The 22,313-nt window shown below is 40.2% G+C and overlaps 1 protein-coding gene across 1 annotated transcript in view; it reads right to left on the reverse strand.

Moving 5' to 3' along the window:
• Positions 1–22,313, reverse strand: part of LOC140134649 (IgGFc-binding protein-like) — a 68,295-nt gene that overhangs the window by 42,402 nt on the left and 3,580 nt on the right. Inside the window, exons 2-10 of the mRNA XM_072155112.1 lie at positions 19,927–19,980; positions 12,386–13,609; positions 11,944–12,290; positions 11,221–11,490; positions 9,733–10,030; positions 9,057–9,652; positions 7,367–7,934; positions 5,861–6,462; positions 4,422–4,992 (exon numbers count right to left, since the gene is read on the reverse strand). Coding sequence (XP_072011213.1) covers positions 4,422–4,992; positions 5,861–6,462; positions 7,367–7,934; positions 9,057–9,652; positions 9,733–10,030; positions 11,221–11,490; positions 11,944–12,290; positions 12,386–13,609; positions 19,927–19,978 — 4,528 coding nt within the window. The 5' untranslated portion in view covers positions 19,979–19,980. The remainder of the gene's footprint in view (positions 1–4,421; positions 4,993–5,860; positions 6,463–7,366; positions 7,935–9,056; positions 9,653–9,732; positions 10,031–11,220; positions 11,491–11,943; positions 12,291–12,385; positions 13,610–19,926; positions 19,981–22,313) is intronic.

The raw sequence follows: 22,313 nt of genomic DNA on the forward strand, positions 1-22,313 counted from the left end.
TTCCCTGTCTAGTCTTTATCATTATGTGTTTATTCTAGAACGTCTTTGAAACATTCTCATTTACCCCTCAGATCGAAGTTTCATAGACTGTTGTCTTTTAGACCAAATTCATACTGGAGATAAACCTTTAGTCTTGTTATTATAGTTTCCATTTTTGGTGGATCAGGATTTTTGGATATTTTAGCTCTTGTTGCTGCAAATATCTTATTAACTGCCCATCTTATTTTGAATGGTATATTATCCATATTTATATTTAACAGAGCTAGTTCTGGGTTCGGGGCTATGTTGTTGTTAAGAACCCTAGATATAAGTTCAAACACATGATCCCAGAGTTCCCTGATAAACGGACATGTTTGCATGTGTTTTTCATGGCTTTCAGCCAAGTTTGCAGATCAATTTCGGAGTTCCCGAAATTGGATTGTCCGACGACAATGCACTGTGCTGTGATACACTAAGATCGTGCGCCCGATATCCTGCATGTGTCACTTCCCCGCTCAGGTCTGCTGGAGTTCACCTTCTTCTTCCCGGTGTATGTAAGTGCATTAGATGCGACACAAATTGAATTTTAAATTCCCAGCTCAATCCGAATCAGTCAGATCGTCCGACGACCCGCCCCCGATTTATGTCACATGAAAGCCGGCGCCGCTACGCCAAAATACAATCCCCTACTAAATCCCTGTCACATCGGCGCAAATCCCGAAAATGACGGGAAGCCCGATGGAAATGCAATCCTTGGCCCTTTACTATGTAAGCCCCATAATCTTGTTTCTGATTGACCATTCTAATCATTAGGGTCATGATGAAAATCAAGATCCCTCTTTTGATCTCTTTATCTGAACTTAGAAATTAACTGAATATACATTGAGATCACAGTTTGTTTTTTGTATAGATTAGAATATTGCGCAAGTTCAGATATTCTCTAATCTGCCTGTTTTGGTACCAAAACTTTTGTGGATTTTTACGAGATACTTTTAATATTGCAAAATTTTTAAGTTTGTTGATAACAACGATGTTATTCAGTGATGTAATCCCATACTCTGCCCATGTGTGGAGTTTAAAATTTAGAATGGCCATCTCCATATTAATAGAAAGTCTTCCCACTTTATTGTGATACCATTATACCTTGTATATTTATTTCAGGCAATGATTATAGTCTTTGTTATTTCTGAATTTGCTTTTATTTCCCCTAGTCTAAAGATTTGGTTAATTAGGAGGGTAGTGTTCCCTTGATTAATTATTTTTTCTAGATAATTCCAATGTGCCATTTTTTCCAGTTTTCCATGAATATCTAATCGTTTATAATACTGACGCCCGAAAATAATGTTCAAAGGATAGGTCTCCCATTCCACTGAGTTTAATAGGTATAAATAGGAGGGTTTTTTTTAGTAATTCTTGTCGGCCTTTCTCCCAAATGTATTAATTTTTTTAAAATGTATTAATGTTTAACTTATACAGGCAGTCCCTGGGTTGCATAAACGATAGGGTCCATAGGTTTGTTCTTAAGTTGAATTTGTATCTAAGTCGAAACTGTATATTGTATAATTGTAGTTCTAGACAATTTTTTTTTGTTCCAGTGACAATTGGAGTTTCACATGTTTTTTGCTGTAATAAAACCAAGGATAATCAATAAAGCTTCATTACAGACACCTTACAGCTGATCATTGCAGTCTGGGACTGTAGTAAAACATCCAGGGACTTCACCAGAGGTCATATGGGGCAGAGGGGTCCGACTGTAACTAGGGGTCATCTGTAAGTCGTGTGTCCTTAAGTAGGGGACCACCTGTAGTAAGATTCCTCTGAATATAAGGCTATAGTTCTTATTTATTTGGTAATAGAGACCAACGGGTTTGAGCATGATATCATGATATCATCGGCGTAGAGACTTATGACAAAGTCTTGGGAATTGGGTCCTATTCCATCTATTTTACTGCATTTCCTTACAGCTTCTGCTAAGGGCTCTATTACATGATTGAAAATGTAGGGAGATAATGGACATCCTTGTCTAGTCCCATTATTAATTTTGAATGATAACGATGAGAACCCCTGAGATCGCTATATAGAGATAGAATAGATTTTCAAAAAACTATCCTAAAATCCAAATTTAGTCAAGGTTACATTTAAAAACTACCAATGGAGAAAGGTTTTCTGAGACACTGCATTGCTGCCACCCGTCAGATAATTCCCAGGCTCTGGAAGTCAAATGTGTGCCCATCAAGAGCCCAGTGAGCAGAAGCCCTGAACAATATAATGAGGATGGAAGAAACGAGAGCCATGGAGGGACTGGCGGACTCGTAGTTTGATAGGTACACTAAGATCTGGTCCCCTTGGATAGATTTACGCAGGTCAATGGATTTTGCTTCTTGGATAGAGGGGGTATAGACTGAACAGGGAATAACTTAGGATCAAGTGGATGAATCCTCGTACCCTTTAGCCCCCCCCCCCTCCCCTCCCTATTTTGATTCAACGATGTTACTTTGACCCTTGTTATTTGCCAATTTCAATAAAAGTTTATTGAACAGAAAAACTTCCAATGGACCCTATCGAAGGCCTTTTTGGCATCAAGAGACAGAAATGCGCTTGTGGCTTGTATGTATGTTATTTGCCAGCTAAATCAAATTTATTATACGTCTGGTAGCATTTCTAACCTTCAGCCCAGACATAAAACCCACTTGGTCTTTGGAAATCAAATATTTTATCACCTTACTCATTCTTTTAGCTTATATTGTGGAAAAAGTTTTCAAACTAGAATGAAGTAGTAATATTGGGTGATAATTAGTTGGAATTGTTGGATCTTTGCCCTCTTTATGTATAACTATTATTCTAGCTTCAAGCATTTCATTAGGGATTTGAGTTCCTTGATTGAAATCATTTGTGAGATGTGCTAAGTGTAGGCTTAAGATTTCCGAGAATTGTCAAGAATAATATTCATTTACGAGCCCGTCAGGTCTGGGGGCCTTATTAATCTTCAAAGAATTTATAGTCTCTAATACCTCCTGTTCAGCTAGTGGCATATCTAGTATCGAATTTTGCTGACTATCTAAGGTCGGCAGATTCAGTTTACCAAGGAACTTTTCTAATGGCTGGTCCGGAACCGATTTTATTTTCCCAGTTTCTTCTAAGTTATGTAGGTCATAATAGAATTCCTGAAATACTTCTATGATTTCTTCTGGATTATATAATAAATTCCCCTCTTTATTCTGAATCATTCCGATATAATTGGATAGTCTAATTTTTTAAATCTTATTGGTTAAGATCTTCCCAGAATTATGTCCCAAAGCCTATTGGAGGGCCTTAGTTTTCTTTAAATTTGCACCATAATCTCCAATTAACAAAGACCTAAGTTCAAGTCTAGCTAAGTAGACATTCTGCGTGATTAACTCCAAAGGTTTTTCTTTATGTTCTTTTTCCAGAACTTTTACTTCTCTCAAGAGCCGATTTATCTATCTTATCTTCATGCTCTTTTTTAAAACTATTTTGAAGGTATTTTGATGTTAAGGATGCTGCGTCCTGGTTCAGATTAAAATATTCTGACTTTTCCAACTTTCCTTTATGCTGTTTTTATACTTTTGCGCTTAATTACCGCGATTGTCATCCCCGGACTCTTATCCTTAATTATATAGTTAATGGGGTTGACCGAGTTTAAAAATATATATATATATATGTGGCCAGGAGCGGGCTGCCTAAAACAATAAAGCTGTACTTACCTTCCGGTGCCATCCGCTGCATTCAGCTTCAGGACGGCCGTGGCCGGGTATGCCTATCCGTACCTATACACAGCATTGTGCAGCGCTGTCCGGCGGCCATGTTTGTTTACATGGCGCCCGGACCGGAGCGACAGCAGTGCTGGATACCGGAGGGCACCGGAAGGTAAGTACAGCTTTATTGTTTTAGGCAGCCCGCTCCCGGCCACATATATATATTTTTTTTCAAAACTCGGACAACCCCTTTAAAGGTTTGTGATCTGACCAAATCAGTTCTTTTATTTCTGATGCCTTTACCTTACTTATTAATAAAGTGCTGACCAAGATAAAGTCTATTCTGCACTATGTTTTTGCTTTCTTACAGAAAAAAGTCATCATTTTCCTGAGCATGTATATAGCGCCAGATGTTGTGTAGATGTTGCTCTGCTATTAAATCTCCTATTGACACCGTAGAGCAATGATGGCGAACCTTTTAGAGACCGAGTGCCCATACGACAACGAGAACCCACTTATTCAACTGAATAATTAAGATATAGGGCTGCCATGGGCAGCTAAGGACATTCTTACTTTTATACAGCTTGATAAATCTGTGCCATAGAGTATTTCCACTGAACTATATAAGAATTTGGAAAGCTTATCTTGTTCTATGACATGTTACATTTCCAAGGTGGCAACAGCCCTCTAACCTTTCTTTATAGACTTAGGTCAATATGTACTTACAGCAAAAATCTTCTGTCCTCCAGGTTATATTATTGAACCCTTCATACTTGCAGGCATCAGCATAGACAGAGACACTGTCACATAGCACATTACTGTCTTCTCCATTGGTCTGGCACATGTTCGAAACACAGTAGTTTAAGTAAGGTACAGGATTGACCTTGGAATGACACTTTGCAAATGGACCAGAGGGGTCGCTTATGATCCCACAATTGATTGGCTGTGAAAATACTTTCTTCTTTGCTTCTTGGCAAGATGGGCAAGGTTTGCCTGTGCCACCACACCCATCACATATTTCTCCTGATTGTCCTTGCACTTTCCACTTGTTTCCAAAGGTATTTATTTCCTCTGGTGTTTTGGCTGCATCATCATTGGGCAATCCATTGTAGTTACCACAGAGGCCACACATGCCATTCATGTAGTTACTCGGCACAGTAACAGAAAGAAGGGACTGGAGATCATATTTCAAAGAAAGGCCAAAAGTTGTGTTAATCATTACACCTTTTCCATAACACTCGGCTCGTATCTTCCCAGACAGAAGCGTAACCGGAAGTCTATAGGTCACTCCATTCACCTAGAAATCCAAAAACATTAATGAAGTATTAAAATAAAAACATGGGGGAGATCAGACACTGAACAAGCAGGGGATGTTGGAGATAAACTTTGGATTGTGATACATAAAGTAACCTACAGACCGGGATAATTCTAAAGTCCTTTCTGCCGAGGCGAGTTATAGAATTGTACCCCCTATACCTAATTTTTAAGTACGTGGGTTTTCCATGCAGTGTCTCACACTCATGCTAACATGAGTTGTGATAAGATACTACTTTTAGGCATCAGTTCCTGCTTTATAGCATGACTGATGCTTCCCCCCATCTTGCTGCAGGTGGTACTGCCTAAGGCAAGAGGCTCAACTCGCCTCATTGATGGTGCACATCCTACAGAGCCCCCATTCAAGACAGTTTTCTATGAGTCTGAGTTTAAGAAGTTGTCCCACAGCATGATAATGGAGTCCTGTTTTCCTGTCTGTCATTCAAACACGCTTCCACTCCCTAAACTAGCTATATGACTACAAGAAAGAGCAGAGTGTTAAATGACTGGAATGATAATATAAAACTAGGGACAACCTTGTTACGAGTGACTACAAAGTTTGTCTATAACTTTGGAGAAACCAGGAGGTTTATATGTCACACCGCAACCCTACTTATTTTACAAGTTGATGCTTTAGAGTGTTACACTGTGAAGGCACTGCAGGAGAACACTTGCTGTCAGGTTCCCGGCTATAGGCTAGAGGTTCAGGCACCAGGGCATCATCTGATCAGCTTCTTATGAAGAAACCAAACAACAAAGACAATATTGGCTCAAGTAGAACAACCCTTTTAGATGCAAACACAAGTAAAAAAAACTGTTACTAGGTACAAAAGCCTCCAATGTCTCATTACCTGAATGATGCCTCTTTCCCGATGCTTCAGAGTCAGGATGTTTTGATAGACCTCTACAGTGACACTTCTGATTGATCCTGGACCAGAATCCAGCTTCTCATTTTCAATGGTCACCTTAAATGTCGCTAGATCTCTTCCTCCGGTGTTTTCTGCACAGCTTTGAGCCAGCACATAGGAGCATTGTCCACCAAAATCATAAGATTGATTGTCAAATGTCTTATAATGGGAATATCCAGCAGCCGTGCAAGTTGCTGAGGCTCTAGGGAAGCAGCCAAAAACTCCATTTTGTACACTGCATTCTTCATTGGAAGAGCATTGTGAGGTGGTGCAGGTCATGATCCCACCTTCCATGCAGGAGCATTTCTGGGAACACTTATCCCCAATGTAAATGCTCTCACCAACTGAATAGTAACCTTCATTGTAATTGCATCCACATTGAGAGATAGGAACACACTGGTCCCCACTCAGAAGGAATCCATCATTGCAGACACAACCTTCTGTACAGTTTCCATTACAACCCTGTGGAGTGGAAAGACCATCGCAGGTGACAGGACAAGCATCAGCACAGACTTCATAACTGCTATGAGCCGGACAAGAAAAAGCTGCAAAACATAGGAATGAAATAAATGTCAATGTCTCTCTATCATCCATCTGCCATATGTTCATCTGTTTATCTATATACGTTTAATTTATAAAAACCCTTATGAAATGAAAGAACCCACCACCAAACAAGATCCTTGAGTGAACCACCTCTCTACTTTTTCAGGAATCTCTGTTGAACTGAAAAAGGTGGCCTACACCCACAGTCGGCTCCAGGTTTCAGTAGGCCCCTGGACGACAGAGCCTAAGTGGGCCCCTTTTCCGTGAACTTACATGGTGGCATTAAATGTTTAGAAACTAAAACAGCCTCCTGTTCCCTAAAATACACCCCAACAGCCCATCATGCTTATTTTATTTACAGCTTCCTCCTGGGTATTTTATATAAAGCCCCCCTTCACACCTTACGGATTCATTTGATATAGCCCCCCTCATCCCCATGGGTTCATTATGTAGAGCCTTATGTGGGCCCCTATAGCAGCTCTGGGGCCCAGCACTTGCACCAGAATGCCCAATGCTGGCCCTGCCTACACCGAATATGGAGTAAAATTAGAAGCAAGTCAACAAAACCTAAAATCAAAGTGTAGTAGGAAAAAAGGGTTAGCAAGTGTCTCAGCCAAATTGAGACAACAATGACTGGGTCACAGCATCTCCAAAACAGCAAGTCTTATGAGGTATGTTTATTATAAAGTGGTTGGCATCTACTGAAAGTTATACAAATATGGACAGTCAGTCAAAAGAACAAAGGATCCTGCCAGTCCAACTGTGTGAGAAACAAAGCCTAGCTTCTTACCATGGTCCTGGTCATCCCTGTGTGCAATGGTCAAAGGAAACTATAAATCTAACTACGGTATAGAAATAAAAATGGTATAAAAAAAACATTTAACATATTCTAATTCTTTTACTTACGGCAGAAGTTTTGACTTCGCCAGGGATGTACAATCCCTCCTGCCTCTTGGCACGCCATTACATATGATGTCATCATAGAGCAGAAGACAGCCTGACGCTTCTGTAGGATGCAATAATCATAAACACAGCTCCTAAAGTAAGGTTCTGGATCCACTAGTGAGTGGCAATTACGGAAGGGACCTTTAGGACTCAGCAGGACACCACATTCACTGGCTCCATCTTTTTGCCTTTTCTCTTCAGATGACAAGTTGGTACACACAGCGTCCCCATCATCTCTACACTTGTGTACTTCTTTAACCTTCCAGCTCTTACCAAATGTTGTGGGGTCAGTGGGCCGTATTCCCTGTTTAGGTGTTAAGTCATCACCTGGGACTCCATTAAAATTGCCACAAAGGCCACACAAAGCATTAGCATAGGTCCCAGGAACAGTGACCACAACAATACTGTTATAGTCATATGTGACCCTCAAACCAAAGTCAAAACTGAAGACAGCTGAGCGAGGGCTGCGATAGAAGGAAAATTGTCCATCTGGGGACTGAACTGGCAAATTCATGAGCCTCTTGTTTATCTGCAAAATGAGAAATGAAATTACTAAACCTTTACTTTCATCTGAAAATTCAAATTTATATATTAAGAAAAAACAAGCAGCACATGTGTAAAAAGAAATACACTTAGGTGCACGACCCAGGACTTTGATAAAGTCCATTGAAGGTAAAACCCAAAAAAACAGAAGCACTCCAAGATTCAAAGCCAAGACATCCCCACTTGTTAAGCAGCTCTATGTTGTAAGGATGGGAGGAAATGGATCCTCTGAACCACCGCAAATGATGACACAAGCCAACACCTGGGACCGGAGTCTAAGTTGCACCCGGTCTTCACCAGAGCCTGCAGGATGGTCTTGCTGCGGTGTGGTACCACCAGGTCGTTTCACAGGGGTGACTTGACAGCGGTGGCAGCCAAGGTCGAAGTACAGGAACGGCAGGCAATATCTTAGTCGGGGCAGGCAGGAGGTCAGGATAGGCAGCACGGTATCAGTGTCAGGGAAGTAGCAATAGGTCAAGGCAGGCAGTGGAGGAGCGTAGTCAGGAACGGAACAGGAAATTACAATAATAGCGTAAGGCATCAGACAAAGCTTTCTCTAAGGCACAAAGATCCGTCAGGGTGTATTTGGAGAGGCAGATTTAAATAGCTTTCTTGGAAATGGCCGGCGCCAATTAGCGGTGTGCTGGCCCTTAAAATCTCCTGAAGCCACAGCGTGCGCGCCCTAGGATACTGGGACGTGCGTGTATGGGCCAAGGACAAGAATCTGGATTGGGGATAGGTAAGCAGCGCAGGCATGTGGGGCACGCGTGAGCTTGCGACCCGCAATATGGGTTGCGGGAGCACCCGTGACATAGATCATAGGAGATGAAATGTTGCATGACATGTGGGAATAAAAGGACAACTTTTTTTGGATTTGAATCTTGGAGTGCTGCTGTTTTTATGGATTTTTTTTTGTTTAACCTTGGATGGACTTTGTCAAAGTTCTGGGTAGTGCACCTAAGTACACATGTATTTTACACAAAATTAATATTTGTGGAGATTGAAGAATAATCTAGTGGACATACTCTTTAACTTTTGAGTTCTTCTTGATCTTTCTTAATCAAGTAGATTTTTTTTTTAAATTTACATGTATCATAGCTGTACTTACCATCACTTTATTTGGGGATTGCCTACTGGCTTCAATCTCCAGGTTATAGACTTTGATGTAGACCACTGATGTGTAGGATACTCTAATGTTGCCTCGATTTTGATTTTGAACCCAGACCTCAAAATTAGTTAATTCGCTTTTTTTGTCACATACAGCAGTAAGCTGATAGATACAGGTACCTTGAAAATCAAACTTTGTTCCATCGAAGGAAAAGTAATGTGGGTCACTGGCAGCCACACACACGCCATAAGATTGAGGGTAGCAATTTTGAATCCCATTCCTCACTGCACATTCTTCTTGGGCCTTGCATTGACTTTTCTTGCATTCAACCTTCAGAGTTTTCGCATTGCACACACATCTTTCTTGGCATTTTGTATCATTCCAGAATGCTTGATTGGAGGCGTAGGTGAAGCCTTTGTAAGAGCAACCACATTGTGCTTTAGGTATACATCTGCCTTCACTTAAAACAAACCCTGGGTTACACTGACATGCTTCAACACATGACTCTACGCAGTTAGCTTTGCCTTCAGGATCTTCGCATGTGGCTGGACAGGCTCCACACAGCTTGTAGGAACTGTCCTTAGGACATTGCATGGCTGAAAATAAAAACTTTCATGGTTACTAAAAGTCATCATACTAGTGAATTATGATTATTTCTATGTGGACTTGTACTTACGACATACTGCAAGCTCTCTCCAGTCTTTAATAGCCACTCCCGCACGCTGACAAGTTTCGGCATAGGCTTGGACAGCATCACAGAAAATCTTTCTGTAGCCGTCATTGATGCACACATCAAAGATACAATTTTCTATAAAAATCTTGGGATCTACAACAGCATGGCACTCTTTGAATGGACCATCGTTTTTGTTGATGATACCACAGTATTCAAAAGTTGAGTATTTACTCGCCGAAGTTGGGGGACAACTCAAGCAAGGTCCATTGCAGTCATTCCAACAAACTGTATTGTCTTCTACCTACAAATATAAAGAAGAAAAGTTCTGTAAGCTTCAGAATTAATTCACAGATTGTTTAAATTAATTATGACCACCTCCACATCTCTGCATCATAGACGGCTTGGGTGGTAGCCTAAGATCCAAGCGTTCTGGGGCCCATGTCCACCAAAACCACCCACCAGATTTTAGACTGAAATGGACCTCCACCCACAAAATCTTTGTAGTCTGTTCTTGCTTTAAATACACATGCACAAAAGAGGCATTTTAGGATCTCCATATTGAAAGAAGAGAGGAGAGATGCATCCTAAATTCTCAAAGAAGCTTTATTCTAGTACCATAATGTGCCCCTAATGTCGCTCTAATCATTTTGACAAATTTGAATAATTTCTTTCTTGAATAATTCCCAATTTATTATTATTATTACCCATTATTAGATATTGGATATCTACATCAGGTTGCCAGTGGCAAACTGTCCTTTGAGCCAAGGACCGCCAACCTAACCATAGATAGTTCAATTAATATATTGGGTGCCAAAACTAATTAGATTGATTGTCCAAAGTGCTGGATGCTAGAGAGTAAAATGAAGCTGTGCCGAAATCAGTGGTGAAACACGTAGTAATTAACGGAAAAAGTTGGTGTTGATAAAGGAATCGAAAGATCCAGAAGGAAATGAACGATTCCTTTAATCCATTTAAGGGATTCACGACTTTCCAATAACAGCACTTGACAAGAGAAACAAGGATTCTGTCTATTGGATTTCAACTTATTCTTAATTTTTGTCCTTAAAGGGAACCTGTCACCTACATTTACCCAAAAAAAACAGCAACCCCCTAAGGTCGGGTATGAAATGTCCTTCCTAAACTGCTTTCTTTTATAATGAATCTCCCTTTTTACATATAAAATCTTCTCCTCTACTCCAGTCAAGCAGAAAACATACGTTTTTGTCTTATCGGAGGATGGAGGAGGGTGCTATCATTCTTGGGCTGTTCTGTAGCTTAAAACATTGTTATGGTATTATATAAGAGAACTTTCAAACTATGTCAGGTTTGTGGATCTTGAAGCTAAAAAAATAACATCAATATAAAAGGATGGGTTTTGAGTTTATCCAAAGCTCATAATCCTAGTCAAAAGGAAGGCATGAGTCACTGTGACTTTCTTTGCATATGATGAAAATCTTAGGCTATACCTTAGGATATTCATATCTATCTTACCTTCCAGCTTGTACCAAAAGCAATTGCGTTTGGAGCCAAAGTTCCTGCTGGTGTGTGGAAGTCATCGCTTGGATCTTGGTTATAGTTTCCACACATGCCACACATCTTTCCAGCATATTGCCGAGTAAGTTCCACAAGTAGAAGGTGATTCCAGTCATATGATAGCTGCATGTCACTCCCCAGCTGTAGGATGGCTGAATTCCCACTTTGGAAAAGAACCAATGTACCATTCATCAAAGAGATAGGGAGTTGTTTAAGAGCATTGTCCACCTGAGGGCCAAATAAATACATACAGTAGAGAAAATTTACTATTAAATTGTAATTTGCACCAGAATAAGCATCACAATCACCTATCATTTGGCCCAACCGATTTCCCAGACCCTTAGTAACTTCTTGGCATTCGTTATAGGCAAATCTGACCCTAATCGAGGAGCACGGTTGTGAATTGTGCTAGGAACATGGATAGTGGTGGATGTTTCCAGGAACTTTGTCACATGATCTGGAAGCTACAATTTTGCATATGAGACAAAGATGGGTATGTCTGAAGGACATCTTGTAGGAAATGTACTAAATTATAGGAAGTCAAATAGGTCATGGTAGTCAACTTAATCCAGATTGGGGAGGGGAACTTTTGTTTGTACGTCAATTCTTGAAGTAGTGAAGTCATCAAGTCTCATCAGAAGTATACACTACACCTTAGGTTATATATTTATCAATATTTACCCTTATATGACCAAATTCTCCTTTCTTGATCATAATTGTATGGGGTCCTGTTAGGATGGTTACTTGACCCACATAGGAAACCCGAACATTTCCACGATTATCATTCTTTATTCGAATTGTAAACCTAGGGAGGTCTCCAACATCTCCACATACTGTGGCAAAGGTATATGTGCATGTGCCCATGAAGTCAAAGTATGTATTATCCCAAGAATGGACATGTGGGTCTCCTAATGCCCAGCACAAGTCCACCTGTGGTTTGACACAACTTGGCTGTCTGTTTTCCATTACACAAACTCGACGTGAAGGACATTGTGTATTTTGGCAAGTTGGTGGTGGAGGACCTGGATCTAGGTAAACAAAATAAAGAAAATTCAAATAGTTTAGTTAATTACATTATTCAAATAAATTTAGTCTATCATATCATACGTATGTAATTTTTTACCTTTCACACATGTTGCAGGAGCACCATAACTAAAGGTCGACCCAATGCCTACACTCTGCAGGCCAAATCTTTTTGTGGGATGTTCCACTCTGTGAGATGTCAGACTGTTTCCAAAGTAATATTCAAGATAACTGTAGTCCGTTTCAGGTATTTCATTCCATGTTGCTCTATAGAGGGGTCTCCCATCAAATCTTATGTCTGCCACTGAAGATGTTTCCGCTATGAAGATTGCATAGTTTTCAATGCTACGTTGACCATATAAGAAATAGGAGCTACAATAACTGTCAATGTCTTTGATAGTCATAAAAAATGGGCCATATTGGAACAGTTTGCCTCTTCCGCCTGTGTTAAAGTAGGTGACTTGTACTGGATTACTCGCTTCAATTTTCAATGGTATCCTTAATAGTTCTATTTCCAGTACCTGGCCAGATTCCAGGGTTTCTTTCTTTTGAGTTGTATTGAAAAAATAGTTGACCTCAGTTTTACTTGCTGCAATAACATAAATTAAGTCTGGGTTCTGCTGAAAAGATAATGGGGGGACAAGATATTTGGCTCCCCAGCTTGAGACGGGTAGAATCTGTTCATAAACATGGTTGCACTGTGTGTTCTTCTGGGCACAAGTATGTCCACACAATACAGCAATGGGATTATTAGAAGTCACTTCTGAACCAGACATGTCATCAGAAGTCAACATTTGGAATCCATGAAAGGCTGGAAGAGTTAAGGTGAATGTACTATTGGCTGCATGTCTTTGACCATTGACTTGAACAGAGCCTTTGGTTTTGATTTCAATTCTAGCCTCTTTTGTTGATGCAATGATGGAAACAACCTTAGAGGAACCTGAGGAACCTGTTTTTGGTGTGGATATGTAGTATTTATTTCCCAATGCAGACAATGGATACACAACTGACGTCTCTGCACTTCTGTATCTGGAGTTTAGTGAAAGGACAGAGATGGGGCCGGTAGCATTAATGTAGACTATATTTTTGAAGGACACACTACCTCTGATCTCAGTGGATTCTGGGACATTCATGGAAACTGTTGTTTTAGTTCTAACAGGTAAGGTTCTGCGGAATGATTCTCCTAAAACTTCAATAGTAACATTGGTATTCTCTTCAACACTGGTTATTCGGAGCTCCTTGCTTGGAGCACTTAGATTTGGTAACCCATTCTCCATATAGGTTGTGAGGAATTCGTTTCCAACCATACTTGCCCATCCAATATCTGGAAAAAAAAGATTCAAAAAATCTTTATTTGACTGATTATATAATGTTTCATAATGTTTTGCTTACAAGAGATTTTACGTCATGTAGGACACATTCAGTCTCCCGCAAATACCTATAAACAAAAACGACTTAAGGGCATGTTCGCATGAGCAGGGAAAGCTCCTTGTATGTAATATATGCCTAAAGTCCTTATGCACCGAGGATATACCAGAAGAATGTCCATTTAACACCATTCCAAGACTTCAATAGAAAGGTAACCTTATGTTAGGGTTAAACATGAGAAAATACTCTTAATTAATTACACTCCTCCTTCCATTGACTGAATACAAAAAACTTTTTCAAAGACATTATTAATATTAGTAGATAAGATGGTGACGGGGCAGTTTGCATCGAGGCCCTGAAAGAAGAATCTCTCCTGCTCACATAATATGAAAAGGAATAGTGGAATGTAGTCATGTGGAATTTCAGAATATTTCAGTGTATGACAGTAAAATTAAATAATACAGTAAAATTAATATTGACACTGACTTGTGTTATAGTTAATTATTAAAAATATTGGCTTGTAATACTACTTCCAACCACACGGTGTGCTATTTGGAAGGCTATATCTATTTCAGGTATAGGGCATAAGCATTTTTGAGAATTTACAATTTAAAATTGTGATTTACAATTGTCTTAAGGCCCAATCATAACATACAGAAAAGCAAGTGCGTGACAGCAACCAATATGACATTTTTCAATAAATCCCAGAGACCGACAGTATATATCAATCCATCTTTATATTTTCATCGTTCAAACAAGACATAAAGGCATCAATACATCACCAAACTTCGGAGTGCGTTGCCAAAGTCCATAGTAAAGTTCACACGTTCTCAGTGGTGGCTCCTTACTGAGACAACGAACGTCCGGTGTGTCGTGACGTTTCGGAGGGGGAACCTCCTTCCTCAGACATGCTCCGTGGTGACATGTTAAGCCTTAAATGCAATCTGGTTTACAAACTTTACATATAGAAGTTAAGTACAAAACAGTTAACAATTCACATTTTAAAGTTACATTGTTCGTTCAATCCCAGTGGGTATAAGGTATCTAATTGTGTAATCCAGTAAACCTCGCGTTAGAGTAATTTCTTTTTCCTAATCTCCTCATTTTCATGGTTGACATTTTCTAGTACTAACCATCGTAGATCGCTAACGTTATGCTTTGATTCATAGAAGTGTTTTACAACGCCCGTCTCGTGTTTAACCTTTTCACTGCTGGTACTGCGTTCCTCCGTACTTCTGCTATGGTATTGTCTTATACTTGATTTGTGTTCGTTCAGTCTAACTTTGATAGCCCTGCTAGTCTGCCCAACATACCCCAGCCCACATGGGCATTTTAACATATAGACAACAGATTGTGTGTTACATGTAAAGAACCCTTTAATCGGAATTCTAGTACCTTGTCGGGGGTGATTAAATGTGTCACCTTTTTACAGTTCTGGCACGATAAACAGGGAAAAGTGCCCTTTCTTTTAGACGCGTTTTTTTCTTTGTTTGTATGTCTGATCTGATTAATTCGTTCGCTATTGAACGACCTTTTCTATATATAAAATTAGGAGGATCTTTGAACAACGACCCATACTTAGGATCGTGCATTAAAATTGGCCAATTTTACAAGTTTTTTTTATCAAGTTAGCATGTTTATCGTATTGGGAGATAAACAATACTTGGTCCCTCGGCTTCTTAGTCTTACTAGACCTACTTTCTCCTCTTGATGTATTAGCTACTTCCTGTCCCACTTTCTCTACTATTTCTTTAGGGTAACCCCGTTCTACAAATGTATTAACTAGCTTTCTTCTTTGAATCTCATATTCGTCTTCATTGCTACAGATCCTACGGACCTGTACGGACTGGCTTTTTGGGATGCCCTTGAATGTTTGGGCGGCATGGTAACTATCATACTTCAACAAATTATTTCGGTCAGTTTCTTTGGAAAAAAGTGTAGTGGTAAACTGATTTCCTACTTTCTTTATTTCGACATCTAAATAATGTAAAATCTGCATGTCTTTTTCTGCTGAGAATTTAATGAGCTCGTGGCATTGGTTCAAGTATTCAATAAATTCATCTAACTTTTGTTCTGTATCTTTCCATAGTAAACAAACATCATCCACATATCTGGTCCATAATAACACAGACTCAGACCATCTACTATTGTGGATGAAAATATTTTCAAAATATGCCATATAAATATTGGCGTAACTTGGAGCCACAGGGGCCCCCATTGAGGACCCCTGTAGCTGCAAGTAATATTCATTGCCAAACCTGAAATAATTTTTCTTCAAAATCACTTCTAACAATGTCATGATAAATTGTACATCTCTGTTATTTAACCCCTTAACGCTCTGCGCCGTAGCTCTACGGCGCAGAGGTATAAGGGATGTATGAAGAGGGCTCAGGGGCTGAGTCCTCTTCATACAAAGGTGGGGGTTTTTGCATAATGCATAAAACCCCCGCCGCTAATAACCGCGGTCAGTGCTAGCACCGATCGCGGCTATTAAACACCCCCCCCCCCCCCCGTTGCCGCCGGCAAAGTCGCCGGCGGCATTTAAAAGACGGCGACTTTTACACCTTTTTACATAACATAAAAAATGAAATAAAAAATGATCAAAATGTCGCACAGACCACAATATGGTAGCAATGAAAATGTTGCCTCATTTCGCAAAAAATTACCCCTTATACATCTCAGTGTGCCAAAGTATGAAAAAGTTATTAGTGTCAGAAGATGGCAAAAAAAATTTTGTATTTTTTGTACACATTCGTTTAATTTTTGAAAATGTATTAAAACACAATAAAACCTATATAAATTTGGTATCACCGCGATCGCACCGAACCAAAGAATAAAGTAGGCGTGTTATTTGGAGCGAAGAGTGAAAGTCGTAAAAACGGAGCCCACAAGAACGTGACGCACGTGCGGTTTTTTTTCAATTTTTCCACATTTGGAATTTTTTTTCAGCTTCGCAGTACACGGCATGTTAAAATAAATAACATTATGGGAAAGTAAAATTTGTTACGCACAAAATAAGTCCTCACACAGGTCTGTATACGTAAAAATGAAAAAGTTATGGATTTTTGAAGTTGGAGAGCGAGAAATGAGCCAAAAAAACCTCCGTCCTTAAGGGGTTAAAGAGCAGTCATTTTTTAGGGCTTCATGTACTGCCCTAGTACCTTCTTCATAAGGGATATTACTAGTATACAAGCTCTTAATATCTAGAGTACACAACCAGGTAACCTCAGAACAGTCAATGGTCTCTAGTTTGGTAAGAAAACTGTTAGTGTCTTTAAGGCAATTTGGCAGTTTAGTTACATTTTTTGCAAGAATGAGTCCACATATAGAGACAATGGTTGAAGCAAAGAAAATGTCAACCATGAAAATGAGGAGATTAGGAAAAAGAAATTACTCCAACGCGAGGTTTGCTGGATTACACAATTAGATACCTTATACCCACTAGGACTAAATGAACAATGTAACTTTAATGTGTTTTTATGACATTGAATGCATTCTCTCATTAGCTTGCTGTAGTATCATAGTGAGGCAGGTTTTTAAAATGTGAATTGTTAACTGTTTTGTACTTAACTTTTATATGTAAAGTTTGCAAAGCGGATTGCATTTAACCCCTTAGTGCTCTGCGCCGTAGCTGTACTGCGCTGAGTCCCGCGAATAGCGCTCAGAGCAGTACAGCTACTGCGCAGAGACGATGCCAGTTCAGCTCTGCACAGCAGCTGAACCGGCATCGGGGGTCGGGGGATTTCAGCGGTAATCTACCACTGACATCCCTGGCTAACACCCGCGGTCAGAGTGGGCTCTGATCGCGGGTGTTCAACCCGTTAAATGCCGCGGTCAACGCGACCGCGTCATTTAACATGCCTTCCGGGGGTCTTTACACCACGATCGGCGCCCGATCGCTGCTATGGCACCTCTGGGGTCCGATCGGGACCCCAGAGAAGCCTGAAGGCAGTGCCTTTAAGATGGCGTCTGTGACGTCATCTTAGAGGCAAAGTGTCAGCCTATGCATCTGCATAGGCTGGCACTGCTAATACCCTGCAATACATGAGTATTGCAGAGTATTATCATGAACAAGCAATCAGACGATTACTTGTTGATGTCCCATGGTGGATCAAGTAAAAAATCTAAAAAAAAATGTTTTTCAATAAAAAATAACTTTATAAATCACTAAAAATGCCCATAAGCCCCAAAACATATAAAGAGACATATAACGCTCAAAAAAGTCTAAATCATAACACAAACCCCACATATATAGTATCACTGCATCCGTAACAATCCATAGAATAAAACTAAATAACTATTGAACCCATATGATGAACGCTGTAAAAAAAAAACTTTAAAAACCCGCCATAAATTATGATTTTTACCTATTATATCCCACTAAAAATGCAATAAAAAGTTATCAACAAAACATATGATTCAATTACTATGAAGATCTCAAGGGGTTAACAATCTTCGTAAATGCTGTTTCTGATAGCTTGAGGGGGGCAGATTTGAAAATGGGTTGGTTATATAGGGGGTTTTGATGCTAAATATGTAAAATTTAATTTCAAACAGTATTTATCCCCAAAATAGTAAATTCTGAAAATACGGAAAATCGCTATTCGATTTGTAGGCCGCGTGACGTCAAAATAAATTATCCAGACATTTCAAAAATTATGAAAATGTAAAGTAGACATATGGGAAATGTTATTCTGCAAGTTATTTAGGTGGTAAATCGATCTGCCTGAAAACGCGGTGATTTCAAATTACGAAAATGGCAAATCTTTCTAAAAATTCATCATTTTTTTCTTTTTTTTGTAAATAAACGCAAAACTTATCAGCCAAAATTTAACACTAAAATGAAGTACAACATGTGGGGAAAAAACAGTCTCAGAATCGTTTTGATAAGTAACAGTGTTCAAAAGTTATAACCATATAAAGAGACGCAAGTCAGAATCCAAAAAATGGGACTGAGCCTTAAGCTACAAATTGGCTGCATCCCTAAGGGGTTAAGCCTTAACCTGTCACCACGGCGCATGTCTGAGGAAGGAGTTCCCCCTCCGAAACGTCACAACACACCGGACGTTCATTGTCTCAGTAAGGAGCCACCGCTGAGAACGTGTGAACTTTTCTATGGACTTTGGCAACGCACTCCGAAGTTTGGTGATGTATTGATGCCTTTATGTCTTTGGATGGATTGATATATACTGTCGGTCTCTGGGATTTATTGAAAAATGTTACAATTTTGCAAGGATTGAGAGCCTTGTAAAAAGCAGACCGGTGTTCACACGTTCACCTATCATTTAGAGCACAAGCGTGTTATTTGTTTGGACAGCAACCAATATGACCCCATTGAGGTCTGCTTACATTTTGGCAAATGCAAACAGCTGACGATCAAAGTTGCCAGGATCGCTAGTTTTATTGGAACATACCAATAAGCTAGCAAACACTGCAGTACATTGCCCTCCGAACACCATACCATGCTTACAGTGGTTTTGCGTTTTCATGAAGGGGGTCCGAGGCGTTCCCCTTCCCTCACATTCTTCCCCTGACTGCCACTCCCACACCATAGGCTGGAGGTGACTGCCAGGATCCAAGCTACAGTCACCGGCTCCTCGCATCGCCCCCTCATGAATACGCTGGACCACTGTAAGCTTGGTCTGGCATTCACATGGCTATGTACTGCAATATTTCCTAGCTTATTGGTATGTTCTGGTAAGCAGCTCCTAGGGGGATCATTTTCGGGTGACAGGTCCTCTTTAGGTTTTCAGCGAAATTAAAGACTTAACTGAGATATCTTTGGTGCTTTACAAGAGAAGTGTTGGTGCTTTATCTTCTCTTCTGCACAATCATGACATAATTAGATGAGTAGAGTTTGGAAACGATAAAATTTAATGACCTATTTTTAAGATTGGAAAGTCAATATCAGACCAGATCGGTTGCAATGCACAGCACCCCAAATACTCTGTTGGTATCAAAAGCAGCCACATCATTACTATACAGTGGGATGGGTCAGAAGCTGACAGAAAACCCTACTGGCCATAACATGTTACTGCAGCTCGCTCCACTTTACTAACAAGTGAGCTGAACTTCAGCCACGACAACAGTGTCTGCTTCTGGATCTGTATAGTAACATTGTTTCAGATATAAGCCGCTTATGAGGGGGTTGTGTTGTGCCCCAATGATCTCATATTGATGTTATTGAAATCTAATATCTTTTTTCAGAAAATCTGTTCAATTCTGATTGGTTTTAATTAGAATGTATGAAATGACCTTATATATAGATCTTACCACACAACAATGCACCCAATACGCAAAACTGCACAATCCCGAGGGCCCCCATTTCTGAAAATACATAGAAATAAAAATTGCATTATTATACAGCAAAGAGACAAGAAACAGCAGAGAGGAACGTGTGTTTTTATTTCACAGCCTATCCAGTCACCCCAAGTGTAAGTCTGTCAATGTATCCTGTACCTCAAGTATCAATGTATCATGCCCCCAAGTGTAAGCATGTCAATGTATCCTGTACCCCAAGTATAAGTGTATCATGCCCCCCAGTGTAAGCGTGTCAATGTATCCTGTACCCCAAGTATCAATGTTTAATGCCTCCAAGTGTAAACATGTCAATGTGTCCTGTACCCCAAGTATCAATGTTTAATGCCTCCAAGTGTAAGCATGTCAATGTGTCCTGTACCCCAAGTATCAATGTTTAATGCCTCCAAGTGTAAACATGTCAATGTATCCTGTACCCCAAGTATCAATGTATCATGCCCCCAAGTGTAAGCATGTCAATGTGTCCTGTACCCCAAGTATCAGTGTATCATGCCCCCAAGTGTAAGCATGTCAATCTGTCCTGTACCCCAACTATCAGTGTATCATGCCCCCAGTGTAAGCATGTCAATGTGTCCTGTACCCCAAGTATCAGTGTATCATGCTCCCAAGTGTAAGCATGTCAATGTGTCCTGTAACCCAAGTATCAGTGTATCATGTCCCCAAGTGTAAACATGTCAATGTGTTCTGTACCCCAAGTATCAGTGTATCATGTCCCCAAGTGTAAACATGTCAATGTGTTCTGTACCCCAAGTATCAGTGTATCATGTCCCCAAGTGTAAACATGTCAATGTGTTCTGTACCCCAAGTATCAGTGTATCATGTCCCCAAGTGTAAGCATGTCAATGTATCCTGTACCCCAAGTATCAGTGTATCATGCCCCCAAGTGTAAGTGTGTCAATGTGCCCTGTACCCCAACTATCAGTGTATCATGTCCCCAAGTATAAGTGTGTCAATGTGTCCTGTAACCCAAGTATCAGTGTATCATGCCCCCAAGTGTAAGCATGTCAATGTATCCTGTACCCCAAGTATCAATGTATCATGCCCCCAAGTGTAAGCATGTCAATGTATCCTGTACCCCAAGTATCAGTGTATCATGCCCCCAAGTGTAAGCATGTCAATGTATCCTGTACCCCAAGTATCAGTGTATCATGTCCCCAAGTGTAAGCATGTCAATGTATCCTGTACCCCAAGTATCAATGTATCATGCCCCCAAGTGTAAGCATGTCAATGTGTCCTGTACCCCAAGTATAAGTGTATCATGCCCCCAAGTGTAAGCATGTCAATGTGTCCTGTACCCCAAGTATCAGTGTATCATGCCACCAGTGTAAGCGTGTCAATGTGTCCTGTACCCCAAGTATAAGTGTATCATGCCCCCAAGTATAAACGTGTCAATGTGTCCTGTACCCCAAGTATCAGTGTATCATGCCCCCAAGTGTAAGCATGTCAATGTATCCTGTACCCCAAGTATCTATAGATAATCTACGGTACTGTAGGTCACTAGACTAGTGGTCAAATGAGGTCCTGCAGCCGTAGTATTACCCTTATTCTACTGTCCTGTCCGCTAAGCATCAGGGCCTCGCCATTTACATGATTTGTTACATTCCATGACAAGTTTTCTATAGATTATCTATAATATAGTAAAGTTGTCTGTAAGGAGAATGGTTCATGTGTTGTGCAGATCAGGAGCGAGCGGCCTCTACAATTACATGGTGTAAGTGATCTGACAACAAGGAAGCGGCTTGCAGTCTGGACTCCTGCCACCAGAGAGAAGACTTGTCATGTACAAACCCGTCCAACCACAGCGAGGCGGAGCGCAATGAGATGGAATCATCCGCCAGCCAAATCATTAACACAACTGACAGGTCATTTGTTTCCCAATACGTCCCGGCTTATCTGCTGTCACTACACACTCATCCTACAATTGGGGCCACAGGGTCAACATAAGGTGATGAATTCATGAATATTTATGAAATGGAATGGACAAAAGAAGGTTAAATAGAAAACAAAAACAATAATTTTCTCACACTGGCATCCAAGAACAGTCTTGGATGCAGTTTTTCTGAAGCAAATGTAATATGCAAAACCTAGAGATAATTGTAGTCACATCCCTGTATATAAGGAGCAGTATTATACATTTTCTAGTGCATAGGTCAGTGATTTTCAACCTTTTTTGAGCCGAGGCACACTTTTTATACTTCGAAAATCCTGGGGCACACCACCAACCAAAATAGCACAAAATGACACTAAAACAGTCTTAAAAGGCCTCCCTTTACTAATAAAAACCTCTAGCGGCCTCCCTTTACTAATTAAAAGCCCCTAGCGGCCTCCCTTTACTAATTAAG

This window comes from Engystomops pustulosus, chromosome 6 (genome assembly GCF_040894005.1).
Source record: "Engystomops pustulosus chromosome 6, aEngPut4.maternal, whole genome shotgun sequence".
NCBI lineage: Eukaryota > Metazoa > Chordata > Amphibia > Anura > Leptodactylidae > Engystomops > Engystomops pustulosus.